Source organism: Battus philenor, unplaced genomic scaffold (assembly GCF_028537555.1).
Source record: "Battus philenor isolate CCGP_79_NKW_IND1 unplaced genomic scaffold, ilBatPhil1.0.hap1 SCAF_18, whole genome shotgun sequence".
NCBI classification, from domain to species: domain Eukaryota; kingdom Metazoa; phylum Arthropoda; class Insecta; order Lepidoptera; family Papilionidae; genus Battus; species Battus philenor.
The window spans coordinates 12,960,993-12,982,249 of NW_027181680.1; the positions used below are offsets into that span (position 1 = coordinate 12,960,993).

The following is a 21,257-nucleotide window of genomic DNA, read 5'->3' on the forward strand; positions in this document are numbered from 1 at the left end:
TCATCGTGACCATCTTTGGCAAAGTCCTATAACTTAGAATAGATGACTGTCTTCTCATATGATGAACCTCATTAGAGAAATCGTAATACTTTCATGTTACTCTCAACACCAAAGAGGTCACGCTACCAGGGGAGAAATTCAATCAAAAAAGGGTGTAGAAAAAGTGATGTATACTCATTGAATAAGTCAAATGAAAACATACGCGTCCAAAACCGTTCAATTAAGGCGTGTAATCGGAGCGCGAGCGTGTGTGGCGCGCCGACAGCGCTGCGATGACACACGGCAGGGCATTCGGTTTCCATGCAAGACACGAGCGACGGGCGTTTTATAAAAAAAATTAAAATGTATTTGAATATTATATCCCTTACATATATTAATTTTTTTTGTAAATTTAAATAATTTCAGATACCTACATACCTATATCTCCAAAGAAAGAGATATAATGAGATACTACTGGTTCATATACATAGTTCATATAACATATATTGATAATACACGTGTATTACATTTTGAACTGAATATAGCGTCAGTATAAACTAAATGTCCATTGAATTAATATGGTACCGTTAACTTCTCTACCCTTTTATCTCCATTGGTAAATGAACCTCTAAAAGCGGCATTCAAAAAACAGTTTTAGTCATGCAAACTGTTTAACATTTATTTTTATTGAAGGTTCACAAAGCTAACTGCGGCCCATAAAGACAGTATTTGTAAATAAATAAAGTAAGTCACCTGCTCAATTATAACACGATGTGCAATAAATTAAAGACATCTGCTGGTGGACATACAAGTCATTCATGATCCAAAATTGGACCCATTAGGAGCGTTCTATATCCTATCGACTATCTGCCTGTCTCCGATCGTTCTATGCTTATTTTTTATATTACTTAGATATGTTTCTTTTTTTTAACGTATTTGTAGCTTGTTTACAAAGCATATTTTCAATAAAACAAATATATTTAAAAATAATCATTTAAAATAAAAAAAGTAAATCGCTTCAGCTTATGAATCGCGACAGCGGTTATTTGTAAAGAATGCACTAGAATGGTGTTTCGTGCAAAAATTCACGAATCATCGGTCACTGCGATGCCGTGCGTGATGACGGCTCCGTCACGTGCCTTCGCTGTCGTGTGCGTTGTGCGGTGTTACCCACATTGCATGCATTGATAACTGTATGTCAGCTGATCTCCCTTTAAACACCAGAAGTACATAAAAATAATCTTCTAATATATAAAATTCTCGTGTCACGGTGTTCGAACTTGAACTCCTCTGAAACGGCTTGACCGATTTTTACCAAATTTTATATGCGTATTCAGTAGGTCTGAGAATCGGCTACTATCTATTTTCATACCCCTAAGTGATAAGGGTTGTTCACTCTTAAAATTTTTTTTTTTATTTTTTTGACGAAATTTTTTGTTTTTATTTTTTTATGATACAACATACAAAAATACATACAACCCTAAATTTTCACCCCTCTACGATCAACCCTTATTTTTAAATTGTAAATTAAAAATATTTTTTTGCATAACAACGTTTGCGGGATCAGCTAGTAATATTACTTTTTATATATTAAAAGGCTTGTTTTGAAGGCATGGAAGTATTAGAGCTAAAAGTTGCCATTTTATTGGTGTTTTACTGACTGTATTTTGCAGAGTGTGCAACACTCAAATTGCACCAAATAATGCCCCTATTGCATAGGCCTGCACCAAGGATCGCAACGATAACCGGTTTTTAGCTGCCAGCATTTAGGCAGCTCCAAAGGCTATTGGTAGCAGGTGCAATGTGGTCCACTGCTACTTTAAAAGCGCAATTCTTAGAGTTACATCGCCGTGCTTTACTATTTAGCAGATCGCCTCATTTCTGATTCGATCTCGCAGCGAATCTACGAATATATCACTTTCCATTGCTCTCTTTGTAAGTATGAGCCTTTTATCATGCCTGTCATAAGTGACCACATCTCGGATCCATGTGTCATAACAAGAGCTCATATATGGTTAAGTAAAAAGAAACAAAATATTAAAGGTTTTTAGGTTGTTTAGAAGTAATAACACGCACACAAGCGTGTTTTTAAAAATCCTCACATTCGTATGAACCTCATTACGCATTCTGTATATGAATAAATATATGACATCCACCAAACGTAACCAGGTTCGAGGTGGATATGCTGGTAGGCCTGTACCTTAAAGACATGGGTTGTTATAAGTAAGAAAAGGATCAATATTTAGCCATTTCCGCACATGCAGTGCCACTACTGCATGCATATGCACCACTGCATGTGCGGAAGTGACTAAATATTGGTCCTTTTCTTACTTAGGATAGATTTCCGCGAGGTAACGTCTGATTCCATTAAATATTTAAGGGTTGTTATAGCAGAGATCACATTCGTAATTAGATCACTTGATTATAAATAGTTTTTATTCCACTATGCATCAATCAGAGGGCGCCTGATGTAAATAGCTTCGTGTACCGGAGGCACGAGCGCGCGTGAGGTCCCGGCTTCGAGTCCGGAGGAAATTGCGAGTCGCGCCTTTCCCATGACTTGTTTCCTGTTCGTCTACGGCGCGTGAAACTATCTATTTAAATAAAGTAACATTTTTACTTGAATAAACAAAAAATGTGAAATGTAATCGTTGTATTATCAATCACATCGCTCATGCAACTGGAACTTGGGCTGAAATATTCTAGTGACACCACGACACGGTAGATACAGTGTGATTAAGTTCTTCAATAGATGAACAGATGACATAGATCGTGGAAAGTCGCCGGAAGCCGGCAATGAAAGACCTGCCATCGTCATTATCTTTTTCGTTAGGCCTATGTATGATAAAAGCATATGCTTACCTTACAATCTTACCTTAACATAGGCTTTAAATTTTTTCGATAAATTTAAAATTACTTCAGTGATTTTATTACAAAAGTGCATACCTTATGTTATTTGCTTATTTTCCGTTAGTTTGTTAAAAGAATGGTAGTCATCATTTTTTTCCAAATATTGCTCACATGACATGCTTGCCTTTCTGTGTGTGTATTTTTTTGTTTGGATTTTCTATCTAAATAGTAAACAAGGATTATCTTTATCCTTTAAGGATTCATAGTAAACATTTTAGAATAACCTCTAGATTTTTGTACCTGCAGTTTTGCCGTCCGATGTATAAGCTTACAAGTTTTAACAACGTACAGTGTATTTCTGACCTTGTATTGCAAAATGCAAAAATATTAACACATAAATAGCATAATTTATATTAAAAGCTATACAAGCACATATTTTAACGAATGACCTACTTAATGAGTCAACGGTAAATGCAAAAACATTTGTTTTAAAAATAAAATTTCATATTTAATTAAAATGCTACTAAGCAAAGTATTTGTTTCATATATTTGTACAATTATGGGCTATCGCAATATGCATATGATCCTCGACCTATGGCTCTTGATTCGGGACCCCTGACCCTTGACCCCTGGCCCGCAATAGCACACGACGCCTAATGTAATCGTTGAGTACAAGAGTTTACATAATACACACACGACTAAACGAAAGGTTCTTGTGTTAAGTTTTTATCATTATTAATGTTTTGAGAGAAGATTCGAATAAATTGCACAAACACTAGGACTCGCTGATTTTCATCACATAAACATATTACTTGTATCTTTGTTTTCAAAACTCATATTTTACCTCTCCCTCACTCACCTTCGTTGTATTCCACCAAACTCCTCTTCCACTCACAATCTTTACTGCCTTTACGCCTTCCTCCTCCGTTTTTAGCTCTCCTACTCTTTGCACTTTTCAACCGCACTCCTCCTCTTCTTGCCTTTACTCTTCCGCCTTCCTCCTTCGATCTTATCCTTCACTCTCCTTCGGTCGTTCCCGCTAGTCCGCTAAGCTCTCCTCCGTCTCCTATTTTCTCCTTTCCTTCCTCCTAGCTGTCATTAAATCAGAACCTATTTATTTAGACTTACAATTACAAAGATTCAAAGTCATGTTTTCATTCACTTATGAGTATAGGTAATGTTATATTCAGTGTCCGTGCTGGGTATCGAACTTGTTACCTGCGATGGGAAATAACAAACCATTATCACTAAGCAATTTACAGCTATGCTTTACCATGTGGTCCCAATTAAATATTTATCGATGATGTGAAGAATATAAAAGTGTATGCGACGGGCTTTCTATTCAAATGCACAGAAGTGTGGCGGCGAAAGTGCGTGGCGTCGCCCTGCCCCGAGTCTTTAGCGCTGTCACTTCACTTGTTTTCACTTTTCTTCCGTATCCGTTAGGGTTGCCACATGGGTTTTTTTTAATATTTTTTTTTTTGGAATTTATTACTAACTTACATTATATCAATTATCTTCCAAAATGTCATAGTAATATATTTTTTATTTATACGAATAATATAAACGCATCCATTGACTATCCGCGACCTTGCCTAAGTTCACGAGATTTGAAGTTAACTGTTTTAAAATGTTTCGTCGTTTTTGCTTGTAGATGACCACTGCAAGTTATAGCCCTTTCATAAAATATTTATGGGGAATATACAGTGATCACCGCGCTGGCAAGCCTTGTTGCCCATCTTATAAAATTTGTTTGTATTGTAACTTGTATCTCGGGAACCGAACCCGCGACTAACGTTCGCAAGTCTGTCCTTTGCCACTGGGTACAAAACACAGGGTTATTAATTTGACAGGTATCAAATGATGCAAACAAAAGCTCAGATAATCAAGAAAGAAAGTTTTGACAACCCTATCGGCGTCATTGCACGCGTTCAAAAATTTCGCGTGTAATATGATTATTACGGCACATGTTTCCTTAACACTGACATTCACCTCGAGCGCCGGTCGTGCCGGTGTTTACACGGGACGTGACCCATCGCTGGCTCTCTACGCCGATCAGCGGGGCTAATTGTATAAAACCACTAATGAATATCGTACTTTCCAATATTAACATTGTTAACAGGAATTTTGTTTACGACAGGGGTCACCGACCTTTTTACAACGGATCAATTTATACTTAATTTTTTTTTGCGTTTTGCACATAAAATAACACATATTAATAATAAAAATTATAATTAAAGAAATGTAAGTTATAAGAAGTAGATATTTCATTTATAAATTTTAATGCAAAATGTAAGAATAAACAAGAGAAGAACAGATGAAACCATTTGAAAATTTTAAGAAGGTCGGCTCTGTTTTTTTTTTAACAAGCTGATTAACATAAGCTGGAATTGATGAGGAAGCTACATGTAAACAGCTTTCTTATCGAGCATCACTCAGTCTTGATCGTTGGTCATTCTTGATCAATTGTTTCGGTTTAGTATGTATGCCATTTTTATTATAATATCTGAGAAAATCGATAAAATAAATTCAATTTTAGAAATACTTTGCAGGTCGATAGTTGCTCATCTCTGATTTACACTATTAATAGTTTGTTTCAGCTAAGTAATTATGAAACAGACGTAATACGTTCAGGCACAACGTGGAAAAATGGCCTTGTTAATATCGGAAGACGTTAGATGTAGACAGCTTCCAACTGTTATTACTTGAAATTATATGAAGAAAGACATGGGGTTTCATAATATTTTATACATTAGTTCACTGTTCCGAAATTTTTATAAGAAGCTGGCGGGTCATCTTCACCAATACACACCAATACCTCGCTTTGCGTCGTTTCGTTTTGCGTTTTTTTGAAGTTGCGTCGCTGCTTAATTAGTACTAATTTTCACTGTTCGGAGTTGTGTTGTTTTCATTTTCGAAGTTGCGTTGTTTGGGGTTCGAGTCTTTAATTTTTTTTTTGAAATTTTCTTTTTTTTTAAAAGATAGCAACACTTTTGTTTCTAATTGCGCCATGCTATCAAAACTCGGGGATTCCCTTTCTTACTTAAAATCAACGCAATTTGAAAACAGTTTTATTTTCACTTTCATGAGTTCAGTTTCAATTACGTAGTGTGCTGTAATGTAGTGTGTTGTGCTTTTTTTTAAAGAGAATTATAAATTTATATAAATTTTTACGTGTTGATTCTGGTTACAAAAAAGGTAAATATTATTCCAATTTATTTATTGACAGAGTTATGTTATTTTTGTTTTTTAAATGTTTACTTTGTTCAATTTTCTTTTTAAAAGTTAATATTTTCGTAACCCTGGAACCTATCTTCGATCTTTACATGGTTTGTTATAGAAAATTTACATAAATTCATATAGAAATTCACTTTGCGGCGTTTCAATTTGCTTCGTGTTTTTGTGGAACGTAACCACGACGCAAAGTGAGTTATTGGTGTACATATAAAAATTAAGCTTTTCTGGCCTTCTTGTCATAAATTATCTATACTTATATACAACCTTATTCTCAACATCGATACTTCTATGATCAATGTTTACAATTATTATTTTAAAACTAATGACAAGCTGAAAAAAACTTCGATTAGGTATCTTGTACGCACAGATGTAATCTTCCTCGAAGTTATATTTTAATGCTCGCCGGTGACTTCCTTGTTTTTTTCTCTCCCGGATTGACACATAATGGCTTCCCGGTTACTTTTACGCTGATGACCTGATGTTCGGCTTCTTATGCGATGTTATACACTCAAAGATTTTAAATATTTTTATTTTACATGCAGTAAGTCAAACATCATATTAAATGTACTTTAAAAACTTAATACTTATATTTTTGGGGGAAACCAATATATATAGTCTATTATGTAGTCAAGTAGTATATTATGTAGTCTTCGTTTTAAGCTGCCTTTCTTGAGTAAGAAAAGGACCAATATTTAGCCACTTCCGCACATGCAGTGGTAGTCGTGCAATAAAGTGCACCGACCGCCAGCCCGCTGATAAACACTGAGACACTAATCGGTGTAACATAATTCCTGAAGATGCCCCGTGGAGGGGTGAAACACGTGTTGAGTAATTTGGCGGTGGCGGTTGTGTGATTCGCATTGTTTGCCGCGTACGCATTTATCACACGAACTTGCGCGTGTATTGCACAGACGAGACTTAAAATGCGATCGCAAGATTCATCGATGTGGCGGAAAGGTCAACAATTGTACAGACACTGTCGCACAACCTAAGGGTGGCAATATGGAGTAGAGTTGAAGTGGTCGCAAACGCAATTTTAAAACTGAACATTGTTAGGGCGCCTTGAAAAACTAACAAGACACCGAAGGTTCAAAACAATATTAGTTAACTTCAATTTAGTTTTAAATAGTTTACGATTTAAGTTAGTAAATAAATTAAGAGACTTAAACACTGTAACATGAAAAAACGTGAGCAAAAAAAATTGGGAAATATCAAATGTAATAGTAAAAACAATGGTATGGACGCTGTCTGTGGAATATAAATTCTTTAAAAAAAACCTCTCCTGAAGGTTGCCTAGTGGAAGACCTACCCACGCCACATCTACCGGGTCATCGCGATTCGAGAAAATATTGTAATAATGAATAATTACATTTTCTTAATACATATCTAATATCGGTTGCGTCATCTTCGCGTTTATAACAAACAAACATTAACGTTTATTTTATACAGAGTGATTAAATTTAGATGAAACAATATTATTTATTTTTAATTAACTTCTTAGTACGATTTTCTTGAAAAAATTGGCGGCAGCTTTAATAATCGTACGGGCGCTTTTAAAATCGAACGGAAAACGTTAAAATTACATTTTTAAAAACGATCACTCTGAAATATGTTACAGTACCCGGCACACACTATTTATGAGACGTTTTGTCAGTTGTGCGACAGAGATAACGCTCTACGAAGCCGAAATTAGCCGATTGTCTCTTTCCAATAGTCGATGTGCCATATTTATCGCCGGTTATTGTACAGTAATTACTTTATTAGGAATCTACCTGCCTCTAACTTGTAATATAAAGCGTACAGGTACAGATAATAAACAATTATTAATTTTAATACTTCGTAATTATAAATTTATAAACTCTTCGTTACTATAATATCATTACGTCGTATATTTTTCCTGAAACCATTGAGTTTTGTATAGAGTGTATTCTTTAAATCTTTGACGTATAGAGTAATCAACCTGTATATAAATAGCGATGTACTGAAATGTAAACATTCAGTCATGCCATGAAAAACATTTCTCATTTCCTGAGTAACCTGGGTTCGGTTCGGTCCGGTGACGTGTTGTACACACAGATAGAACACTGAGTCAGTCAAATGACGCAAATGAAATTACAACGCCAGATAATTATATATTCTACGTGCAGGTTCTTCAGTATACAGCTATTTGGTATAAAGATAAAATTCATTCATTCAACATTGGAACTTTTAACAGAACTCTTATTGATCTTCAACTTATTTCCTATTTTATTTTTGACTCTACTCTGCTTCACAGGGTGTTATATTAGGGGAACCGGAAAGTAATGTCGTTTCTGTCGACATATTTTACAGAAAAACCGATTTATTTTTACCGCTCCGGTATTGATTTGTATACTAGATAATAACAGAAGGTTGTCGATTACGAAGGTGAATATATTGTTGATTAGAAATAAAAACTTGTTAAAAATATATATAGTTGTGTGAATTTAACTTGCGAATGTAACATTACATTCTGGTCCCCCTAATATTTGTGGAGAAGAAGCAGGAAGAAACTCAACGTCTTTTAATAGAGTTTAACAATACACATTTATACATATACACTCTATCAGATATAGCCTAAATGAAATCAAAATAGATCAAGATAGATTCTTAACATTTAAATATTCGTTTAATAGATATCACGGAACATATTTTTCCTAGTTACGTAGTAATTTATGATGGGATGTATGAGACAAGTAAATGTATTCATATCTCCAATATTGGTGTCTAAAGAGATCGAAGTACATCGAGTATTAAAATAAACTGAATACATTTTAACAAGTGTACATTAAGAAAGCCTTCTTGCAACATTAGTCAATGTGCAAACGACTGCAATTACAAACGAACGCCGCCCCAAGCATCACTCACAACTGGGAAAAGGAAGTCCACACCCATGATATTACCTTCATGGTTAGTCCTGAGGAATTGATTAGATATTTGCTACGAGGAACGTTACAATCTGGTCTAATCATTCCCTCAGCGATGTCTTATGTATTAAAAGTACTTGAAATTAATGTCGTTTCTCTCGACATATTTACAGAAAAATCGATTTATTTCTACCGCTCCGGTTTTGATTTTGTATACTAAGTGGCAAAAGGTTGTTGATAACGAAGGTGAACATATTGTAGATCAGAAATAAAAACTTGTTAAAAATGTAGTCGTGTGAATTTAACTTAAAAAAGCGACATTGCTTTCCGATCCTCCTAATATTTTCTTGACGGAGGTTTCTAAAATTTATTTATTTAGATATATCAACGATACATAATTATGATTCTGTAATATAAATAAATACATAAATATTTATTTCACACCACGATAATACACGTAATTACAAGTACAAAACAATAACAAAATATCTTTTACGGTTTTTGTAGTCTTTAGAAACCATCTTAATTATTCATTGTATCTATGATAGATTTTTAATTGATTTTAATATTTCTAAACACAAAGCCTAGAATTTTCAGAAACATTTTCAAATTAAGAACTGTTTTGGTGTCTAAAGTCGTAAATCAGATGTTTCTCTTACGTGCGATCACACAATTTTTTTTCATTTGTTTTGGTCAGATCATTCTTTCTATAATGTTGTATATAATCGATTTTTACTTTTATTTTATGTGTACTGCTGGTATTCATAAATAAATAAACAAAACAAAACACTAGAACATAACATGACTAAAAGACATATTACTAATAAAAATATATATGTCTGAAGGTATAAATGTGTGTTGCAGTAGTATATGAAAAAGATCATTCAGTAACCAGTGTCATCTAGTGCCTGAAACACTGATTTTCAATCATGGCCCTGCAGACCATCACCGGCTCATCTATGTTTTAAATCAAAATTTGCACCAAACGCATCAATTAAAAATTATCATTTACAATATTAGTGTAAAAAACGTCAAATATAAGGAGAAAAGTGAGATGAGGATTTCTCTCACGCATCAGAAGTTTAAGGAGAGCCCAGCAGATTTTTTTTAAATTATGTTAGTTGCAGAATATATTTAATGATAGTATTAATAAGGTATTATATTTTTCTTCGCAGAGCCGGTCGCAGAAGGCGGAACCCGCTCGCCCTGTACACGGACGATGACGGCCACGACCTGAGTGACCTCGGCATCGGCACCTCCAGCACCAAGAGTAGCCTCAGCGAGGACTGCGACACTCACAGTCTCGCCGTAAGGACATTCATATATTGCCCAGACTGCACGATATTCCTTTGAAAATTATGATAAGCCAAATAATGTACTAATGTTAGTTCATATTCTCCTATTAAAAGAGTTGTTCCTTTAAGAGTTTCTTTATGATATTCATCTTTACCAATTTGAAATAAACACGCGCTTTCAATCATTGGTCCCGGTTCTTGATTACTAGACTAGCGCCAGTGTCATAAAAAATGTTGATTAAGCTTTAATAATAGTGAATTTTTTAAATTTTCAGAGCGATGGCATGGATCTCGACAAAAATCACTCGGACGTCGATAACATATCCAATTGCGGAAACAATCGCAAGCTCGGCTCGAGTGCCAACGAATACGACACGTGTACGACCACGACGATCAGCTCCCCCGAGCCCGAGGAGTACACATACGAAGGCGCCATTGAGGGCTACAAATCCAGAATCATTTCACAGACTAACAGCAACATTGTTAAGACAGTTGTCAATAATAATTTCAATAAAGATAAATCGCCCGACAAATCCAACGGCGACATCAATAGAATCCGAACGTCTGTCAGTAACAAAATAGAGCAAAAAGTCACCTCCTTGCAACAAGAAAGGACAATTGATCTTAAAAACAATAATAATCAAAAGAAAGATTTGCCCAAAGTGGACATACACAAACGAAGAGAACAGTTCGAGAGAGAAAATTCGCAAGAATTACAGTTTAATAAACCAAGATTACCTGATATTACAAATAAAAAGTCTATCAAAGATAGGCTTTCAAGCTTAGAGAAGTTCACTGAAGAATCACATTTACAGAAATCTGCTAACGATCTGACCAAGTTACCTACTGAAGTCAAACCATTAAAAGAAAGATTATCATCATTAGAAAAAATTAAATCAACAGAACCAGAGAAATTTAAAAGGCTGTCCAACGGAGATTTGAACAATGCAAAGAGTCTCAAGGAACGATTAAATAGCCTTAAATCGCAAACGTCGGAAGAAGAAGGAAAGTTAACTAAAGCTGAAGTTAAAGAAGTTTCTATGAGCTTAAAGGAAAGACTTTCATGTCTGGATGCTGCAAAGAATAAAGAAATTCCTAAAATTTCTGTTGAGGACGAGATCGTTGGCAGTGACAACTGTGAAATTAAAATTTGTGATGATTTGAAAGATAAAAACTCGGACTGTTCTCTTAAGTCTAGTTTGTCCGGAATAGAAAATCAAATGCAAAGCTTCTGTCGTTCTCTTGATAGTTTAGACATCAATAGTCAATCTTCGCCAAATTCATTTGAAAGGGTGCAAAGTTTAGAGGACTTCGATTGCGCTGAGATGCAAAACAACACTGTTCCAAGTGATATCGAGACGGAAGACAGCGGAATACACACCGCAAGAGACTCATGTGCGCCTCCAGATGACATAGCAGATTTAACTCAAGTAGCTTCTCCCATAGGAGAACCTATGACTGAAGTTTCCGAATATGAATCATCTAACGAAGATAACATGATTGGTTTAGAACCAATCAAAACCGAAGATAGGAACACTGAACACGCTTCTACGGTAATAGGTGATATTATATTAGAAGAAGCAGAGGAACAAGACAGCAAAGCTGAGGATACCGATAGCAGCAGCAATTATGTTCAAGCTCTGTCACAACAAGAAGAACCAAGTGTCACTGAAGATGTGACTGAAATTCAGGTCGACAAAGAAGACGAAGACACACTTAAAAGTTTGGACAATCAAGACTCCAGTGTAAGTTTAAATGATCCCGTGTCTACTGCATCAGAAAGCGATACTGTGGTCTTTCAGGGGAAGATGACTATACACCTCAATTTGAATGAAATTTGCAACAACCGAAACACTGGGCAAGGGAGCAATGTTAATACTAACGAAACTTGTACCACTAACAATTCTCCTAATTGCAAAAGCATGCCAATGGTAACTGTTTCTAACATTACAACTACTACTAACATTTCGCCAAAGAATTCCATTAAAACGCTAAAATTACTAAACGATAATCATAAAATGCTTACTAATAATGTAGCTGATGTAACATCACCCACTCATCAAAAAACAGATCAGACCGAACCGTGCGAACCCACTCACCCGGTCGTGTTAAGTAGTCCCAAGGACTCTGTTATAACAAATAATGAAAACAGCAAATTCAACCATCATGCAAAGTCTTCGGCAGACGATGTACAAGATTCTAATCCGTTCTGGCAAAAACGTACCAAATGTTGCCTAGAACCTAATAGAAGGAAGACCATACTTTTCATTAACAATAAAACAACAATAAAAACAACAACAACTAAATGTTTAACAAGTGCCAATGATAGTAAATAAGGCCTACTGCATTGAATGCTATTATTAAATATTTCCTATTCTTTTTCTCATGATTGCATTTAGCAAGAGAGATGAGAAATGATGATATAGGCTTTAAATTTTCTAGAATTTTTATGATCTCTTGAATTTTACTAAAAATTTTAGTCTACTGACTGCCGATCATTTATCATGAAACAATATTAGTTTTAGTAACATCATTCGATTCCTATACTCCATGTAACAGTGTTTAATTCATATCATCCGTAGTGAAACTTAGTTTATCATTATTATACTCGTCGTGCTAAAACAAATTAATCTAGATTGGTTTAACACAATTCAACCACAAACATACAATCATATAAATCTGTAGTGAAAATCACAGGGTTTGTAGTATAGCATCCATACAAGGTATCGAAATTTTTCAATGTAGCCGCATCTTTGAATCACTAGAAATGTTCTTGAACGTGATATTTGTAAATGCGTATTATCGGAAATATATGTTGCACTGTTACGTTTTGGTTTTATTTATGTGTGTTCATTCTCCTTTCATGTAACAGCTCGATAATGAAGAAGTGTTTAGTCGTAGGAGGATCAGGGTACATTATTATATGAGTAATGATAAACGTAATTTTATCTGAGCGACGCATATCTTAATCAAACAAGGCCGTATCTTGTGATTGTGGTTTAGTAGGCTCTGAGTGTCTGTTACAAACGCCCCTTTCTAAGATGTTTTCATGTACGTAGTACTTTTCATCGAAGGTCATTATTTCATACGGAACTGTTACATCGGCTTTTGGTGATGGGTTAAGAGGTAAGATTTGGTGCTATATTTCTTCTAGCTGTTTCACTTTCTTTGCATTATGATTTTATAAGCTACTTTACATTCTGCTGCTTGTAATTCTGGCATGTATTTCTTGTGTCGCATTATTGCACGTGTGCTTTGGTGTCGTAATATTCTTTTATAAATATATTTTATTAATTATTTTGCATTTTAAATAATTTAAAACTTTTTTTACTATGATTAATTTTAGATTATATTAATCTGCGTTTTATATTATTTTGTGTTTTAATAATATATGTGTATATATGCCTATGACTTCTGTTGTAACAAAAATAATTAATATTCCTCAGGTCATCGATGCTCTAGAACTAGCGTTTAAAGAGTTAGATTCTGAAGATAGCGCTGCGGACAGTAGCAAGATGGAGGAAGATATACAGGAAGATAATAATAGCGATGTGAAAGCCACTGATAAAGCAGTATTTGATTTTGACATCGATAACAAAGTATTAGTGGCGCCGTTATATGAAAATATTGATATATTCTATCAGAACACAGTAGACGACGCGGGCGCCTTCCCATTGGATCTACCAACGAATGTTCTAGAACCTCCGAAAGAAAAGCCTCCACCGCCGCCATCAGAAGATGCTACTGAAGACGAACTCCTTGGAAATGTAAGTTTGTTATTCATATAAACATTTTCTGATTTTTTTTTCTTCGGTCATTTAAATATTAAATTAGGTCTCCTTGGGTCGTATCTCTTACTACTGAAGGTGAATCATTTTTGGACTTGGCTGTTGCCTGTCACAAGCTCTGATGAGAAAAGTTGAGGATTACCTAGAAAATATCTATCTACTCAGCCCACAATAAAGACTAGTGTCCAAGATCGAGATATTTCCAACCCTGGGGTACTAAATTTTCTCTGAAACACCCACTACCATGAAAAGAGACCATGTACCAGCAAAGGCAGCGTATTATATATACTCACAAGGTAGACATATATCCTTATTAAGGTCGTCAGAAAAGGCTTGATGTGAGAATTTTCCATCCGGTCTTATTGGAAATATTATGAAAAGAATGTGTACATGTATTCATCCTACGGCTGAAATGAATACGTTGAGATATAAATACTTACAAATAGTGAAATCATTAATATATAACATCCAAACGGATTAGTCATATTTGATAACAGATTAGCTGATAATTTTATAACACATATCTAAATAACACATGTAAACATATGTATTAATTTTGCAGTTTCCTTTTTAAACTAATCCATATTATCAAATAAATACCTTTGATTGACTAACTCTGTTGTCGTACTATAGTATGTGGTGGACGGTAGATAACTTTTAAATTATTATAACTCTGTATTCAATAGATTACGCTTTGGTTCAAGCCTCAAAGAAATATTGCATAGAATGCTATCCAATGCAACATCCTTTGCGACAAGATAGTGGTAGGAACAAACTGAATTTCAATGTCTAACATGTTTATTTGATTTCTTATGTAGTACTGTTCAATTAATGTGACACAACTGTAGGCATTTAATATAACGGGCCAATGGAAGACTAGATCTACTTGCACACAACGAGAGAGAGAGAGAGAGAGAGAAACGTACCCAGTTAGACATACAGACAAAGATAGAGAGACGCGTTCATGAATACTCGTTCTTTTTTTTTTTCAAATAGTGTGTGTATATATAGTTAGTATAGTTTTTTTAATTCAAATTTTATTAGATTTTTATTTATTTTAATATATTTCTATGTAATCTGTAATATAGCTAACAAGAAATAGAATGTAAAAACCAAAAGAAGTAGAGAAATTAAATGAATAAATGTAAATGTAGAATCTAGGACAGAAGGCGCTATATGCATGGAAAAGAATCTGAAGGAATGAAAGATTTTGTGGAGAGAAGAAAGGAGAATGAATGGTAGACAATAAGAATTTTTTTATTGTTATACAGATGTCTGCTCACACGTATGGAATTACGGGAGGCCTTACTTTATTTATTAATAAGTAATTAAGACCATATATTTTAATAACAAAACATATGTTTGTTCTCAGGGCAATTTCAAACATACAAGCTCCGCTCGCCGCATCAAAAAGGAGATACGAAATAAACGCACCTCGTTCCTCGGGATCGAAGGACAAGTTGATGACAGTTACTTAGATGCAGACCTTACATTGGCGCCACGGCCTGATATCACTTCCTTCCTTCAAGAAGAGACTAAAATTGAAAAACTGCTTTACAAGAAAACTCTGTCGCATGAAATGGACGCAAAGTTACGAGACAGCAGGGATTCTGGTGTCGACATTGATAGAGGACCCTCTGCTGAAGCGTGGTATAAGGGACAGTCTTCTCCGGAAACATCTAATCCACATAGCAGACAAAACAGTGAGGTAACTTATTTTTTCTTTTAAAAAAAACATATTTGTACTCTGTGCATTTTCTTACAGGATTGATTGTATGTTATTAATCTCCATTTTTAATCTATTTACATATAATATTGTTTACATTTCAGTCATACTTGTGTATAGCTCTATATATACAGGATGATTGGTCATAAGTGTAAAAAGTGTGAATATATATACCTAATTTGCTGTCAATCAATATATGGTACACCCTATCCAAATATTTTGTTGATTTCAAAAATAATAGCGTAATTTTAATGTAGTAAAAAAAGGCGTTAACAAAATTTGAATTACTATGTATCAAAATAATTATGATTTACTATCTATTCGTGTAGAATTTGTACAGGCAGAAGTTATTGGTTTGTTGCATTCAAGTCACATATAGGGTAAAGATGAAATAGCTGTAATAGCATTAAAGATATTTACTGACAAATGACAAAAGAATTCAAAATGAAATTTCCATCACTATGTTTTATCTGCTGCAATCTCACAAATACGATGTAGTAATAAAAATTCATTACACTGATAAGTGTTTAAATCAGAGTTCCCCAAACTTTTTTGTGTCGTAGACCCCTTGCCACGTTTTTCCGTGTTGGGTAGACCCCCTACTTACCTGATATTGATTTCCTGTAAATTTTTAACTGTAGTGAAGTTTAGTGTATGTTGAAAATGTATTGAGACCACAAAGCGAATACCAACATCCTACAACTTACACAATTTTATAAACATATATAATATTTTTTTTTACTTCATAGGAACTTTTATAAATAATGTAAATGTTTTGATATTATAAGATAGTATGATGTAAGTAAATAGGTGCTATCAGTGTATGTGTTGAGATTCACTATCGTGGACCCCCAAATTTTTTTTCGCTGACGTAGATCCTTTGCAGGTTATCATAGACCCCTAGGGGTCGATATAGACCACGGGAATTACTGGTTTAAATTGATTTTTGCTAACAAGACAGTACATGAGTCATAAATCAGTTAAAGACATTGCATGGATCTGGTGAAGAAAAATTAAGTTCCAATTCTACTTACAGCCTTGTACAAATGTAACAGTAACATCAGATGAAGAAGAATCTACTAAGCAGAAAACTGAACAATTCACTGAAGACCTAACCACGAAACTCACGTCGCTCGGGGCTCCCGACAACGACCAAACTAAAATAGATAGTTTGGATAAAAAGATTCAACAGCAACAGGTGAGGATTAAATGAAGCCTATAGTAGATCTATCGCTAAACGTAATAACTGTCATACATGTTTACCGTATACCACAAGGTATATTACAGGACCCATACTTTTTACTGTGTACAAAATGAAATAGTAAATTTATTAACAATTTACATTTATTTATTCAAATGTATCATTTAATAGAATTACAAACAGTTAAAAATAAAAACTGTACCATAGTTATATATTTTTTATTTCATTCTTTTATTAGATATATGTAACATAGTCTAACATTTCACATACCCGGCGATAGATATTGCACATCGACCTTTGGAAAGAGACAATCGGCTAATTTCGGCTTCGTAGAACACTATCTCTGTCCCACACTATCTATGTGACGTTTTGTCAGTCGTTGTATTTCGTGCGACAGAAATAACGTTACTAAGCCGAAATCAGCCGAGTGTCTCTTTCCAAAGGTCGATGTGCAATATTTATCGCCGGGTATTGTAATAATCGAATAAATGTTGTATTGATAGATATATTTTTGCATGAGGTTGTTTAGATAGGTATCAATAACTTCACTGCTATTGTTTTGCAGAAAAAAAATACTTTTACTTACAGAAACAGTTAGTATATGTCGATATTTAATTTTAAAACTTCAGAAAGCATTCCTAGCTTCATATATAATTAAAATAATATAACTCTTTATTCTTAATTATATTAGAATGTTAATAAACTGTTATTTAGTATTGAGATACGCATATATAAAAAGAATCTTTTAAAATTGTATATATTCTTTTCGGTACTGGGAAATCTCGAAATCATGTCGGGACCTTATTGAATAAATAATATGCTATTTTTTAAGCTATTTTTAAAAAATATTCATTTAGCTTTTAACAAAATACACTTGGTGTTAGCGCTATATTAATATGCTAAATTAACATAGCACCGCTTTCCTAATATATTTGTATATCTCTTATAGATATATTGTATTTTGATTATAGATTAGTTATGGTTGAAGCTTGTACTGTATCTATTGCGTTAATAAAATCATATATTTCGAATTATATCTCCGCCTTTTATTTATTCCTTTTACACGCATTCCGTTGGCATGGCTACCTAATTATTTACTATTTTAATACAAATCCTAATTGTACAATAAAGCTTTTTTAATTTCACTTTGATATTTTAAATTGTTAATTTTAATTAATAAATCACTTAAGCTTGTCCATTTTAACAGTGTGTTCTTTTGAATAAGTTAAAATTCTTTTCATCCGCCATTTTGTGTGTGTAAATAACAATAAACAAGATGGCCGCCGTGGTGTAACTTTGCAGGAAGTACGCACTAACGAGGAATTTCCAGACGGCCATTTTGACGATGTTCATACAAAGGTGACTGACATGTTTTACACTAAACTCAATATTATAAACACTATTCAGTTATTATTTCACAAATATACGAATCAATTATATACGGGGCGACAGCTTCGCTGCCAGTGTCTTGGTCACGAGAGTCGATCAGAAACCAACTTTCTTTATTTTTGTTGATTATTTAAAAAATAAAGTTACAACGAGGGTAGTTAAGAGGATAGACGCAAAAAAGTGCTCTGTGAATATTTATTGTTTTAAAATTTGTGTAAAAGTCTTTGGGTTCTACAACATGTATACAAACAAAGCATAAGTGTCTATCTGCCGGGATTTGTGTTTTTCTCTTTGCTGTTATTCACTAAATTCCTTGTTATCGTCTCTCGTAATATCAATATTAAACTCATCTACCCCGCAATGGATTCTTTAATAAAAATAATTCCAATGTTGTTAAATAATTACCATTTGCATATATAAGATAGTTGAATTAGAAGATATGAAATCAAAAATATCACGCACCGGCGTGAAACCGGCACTGCATAAGGCATTCTCTATCAGTGCTCGCGTTTTCTTAATTTTCGGACCTTTTCTCGCACTCATATCAGAGGCAAAATAAAAAAAATATAAAAGATAACTAAAAACCAATAGTTCGACACGTTAGCATTTTACATCGCGCGATGCCAACGTCATATTAGCTTATAAAAGTTGGTTAGCGGCCATCTCGCGCCGGCGCGAGACCGGCCCCTGACTACGTACTCCGCGTCGCTAGACCGGCAGCCAAGTTGTTAAAAAAATCACGGATTGACAGATGACCCTGTTAAAGTAGTCTGTTATTAATGAAAAACATGCCGCTTCCAATAAGAACTGGAAATTCATAAAGGCAAGCCTATGCCCAGTAGTGGACATAGGATAAAGTTGTGATATAATATATGAATGGTGTTTAACAATCGTATCATATTTCGGTTGGTGATCTAACAAAGTTAACATTAATGAATTTATTAATAATTAAAACACTCAACCGAAATCTGTTACACGAATTACCTAAATCATTTATACTTAAGCTTATTGCACTCAATGCTGTTGCTACTAAAAATTTTAACTAGTTAAACTTAATTAAAAATAATTAACAAACTAATCTGAATCTCCCTAATAGGAAGTACTGCGATTCGAAAGAGAACTCTTACAACTGGAACAAGAGGAGTTAAGAAGACAGAGGGAGAACCTGCTACGGGATCAAAATAGAATAATTCAGAAATCCGTTCAGGATGTTTCAAGTGTAGCGCATGTGACTGAAAGAACACCAACTAGCAGAGTGAAGAAGGTCAATCAGAATTACAGACATTCAATGCCGAATTTACTGATCAGTGAGACCTATACCCCACTGCCTCCGAAAGTACCTGAGAGGCCTGTGTTTGACGAGAATATGAAGAGGAAACCTTTCGTATCAGAGGAGCACATACAAAGCCATTTCGGAGTGGAGGAAAGTAGAAAAGTGTTGTATGAAGATAAAACCAAGTACCAGGAGAGGAGGGTCGTGCCAAACATGATGCGACCGTCGCAGCCTATTTTGCCGCCCAAGCCGAGGAGCCGGGAGTCTATTGAACGAGAAATCACAATGAGGTGAGATTTAATATTAACGTATATATATATACTAATAATGTATAATTTATTATCAATTAATTTACTTATATAACACTGGAATTTACTGTCACACCGTAAACAGTTGCCAACGGAATAGGCACCAATTTTATGAAGCATAAGAAATTTATAGCCAGTAGTATATTATATTATATACTTTTAAATACGTACTCAATTGCTGTTCGCGAAAAGTTTAAATTTTGAAAAATGGCCCAGACTATCAAGGAGTCTCTATGTACATAAAACTGTAATCAAAAAGTAAGGTGAATTTGTATATTTAATGTAAATTCTTTATTTATTCTTCCAAATCAATTTCATCACCTTTAAAGTAATCCCAGTCCTACATAACGCACATTTTCTTTTTCCGGTATAGCCTTCAAGATTATCGACTCGGTATCTATCTCTTCAATTGTGTCAAAAGGGCCTTTTGATATTACTGAATAGGCAGCAGACGCACGGAGCAAAATCAGTCTAATGCGGTGTTTGTGGAACGATATCTGTCGAGTTTTTGACAATAAGTCGCGAAGAACTAATGCAGTATGACATCAACAAATCGATATTTGACGCTTTTGACAAAATTGATACATTTGACAATAAATACATTTAAAAAACTTTTAAGTTAAACGGTTTTTTGATACCCATATTGTGGTGGTTGTGATAAAATATGTACCTAGTCCGCCATATTGGAACGGCGTCCATCTTGAATTTTAAATTTTGACATAATCATCGTGTTTTACTAGTGTAGGAAAAATATGTAATCCGCCAATTTGTATCGGCGGCCATCTTAGATTTATAATGGTATTGATTTTATTATATTGTATTGTCATCTAAATTAAATGTGTGTACCAAATTTCAGATCAATCTGACAACGGGAAGGTGCTTAAATTTCAATTTCTAATTTTGACCCAAATAAACAAATTCCGTACGGGTCGAACTAAATAAAACAGTTTAAAAATATGTGTAACTCGGAGATAATTCAACCTTTTGACAAACATACGCTTGGCAAATGTTATAGACAGTCCTACCAATCTAGGAAAATGGATTATTTCGTTATGTATATTAATATATAGCCATATATTTTCACATAAAAAATTTCTATGAATTTATATACACGTATGTTTTTATAGGTGTTGAATTCTATTATAACATTTTTATAAGGTGCTTTTACGTATGCAAATAATTGTCAATCAACGTTTTATCTTATCACTGCGTTGTCATCAAGGACAATGAAAATGCTGTCTGGTCTTAGATAAACGATCTCTGGTGAAGATTTTTTAAATATAATTCTTGAGAAATTGAGTCCTCTATGTCTTATCCATATTAAAC

The 21,257-nt window shown here is 34.2% G+C and overlaps 1 protein-coding gene across 8 annotated transcripts in view; it reads left to right on the plus strand.

Annotated features, from left to right (window-relative positions):
* Positions 1–21,257, plus strand: part of smash (smallish) — a 250,339-nt gene that overhangs the window by 220,452 nt on the left and 8,630 nt on the right. For 6 of the 8 annotated variants that reach the window (XM_068763759.1, XM_068763766.1, XM_068763763.1 and 3 more), the window contains 7 exons: positions 10,127–10,259; positions 10,522–12,177; positions 13,693–14,013; positions 15,407–15,742; positions 16,797–16,958; positions 18,264–18,320; positions 19,447–19,913. In XM_068763759.1, the coding sequence (XP_068619860.1) occupies positions 10,127–10,259; positions 10,522–12,177; positions 13,693–14,013; positions 15,407–15,742; positions 16,797–16,958; positions 18,264–18,320; positions 19,447–19,913 (3,132 nt within the window). The remainder of the gene's footprint in view (positions 1–10,126; positions 10,260–10,521; positions 12,178–13,692; positions 14,014–15,406; positions 15,743–16,796; positions 16,959–18,263; positions 18,321–19,446; positions 19,914–21,257) is intronic. The other 2 variants (XM_068763765.1, XM_068763764.1) reach the window with 2 other exon arrangements.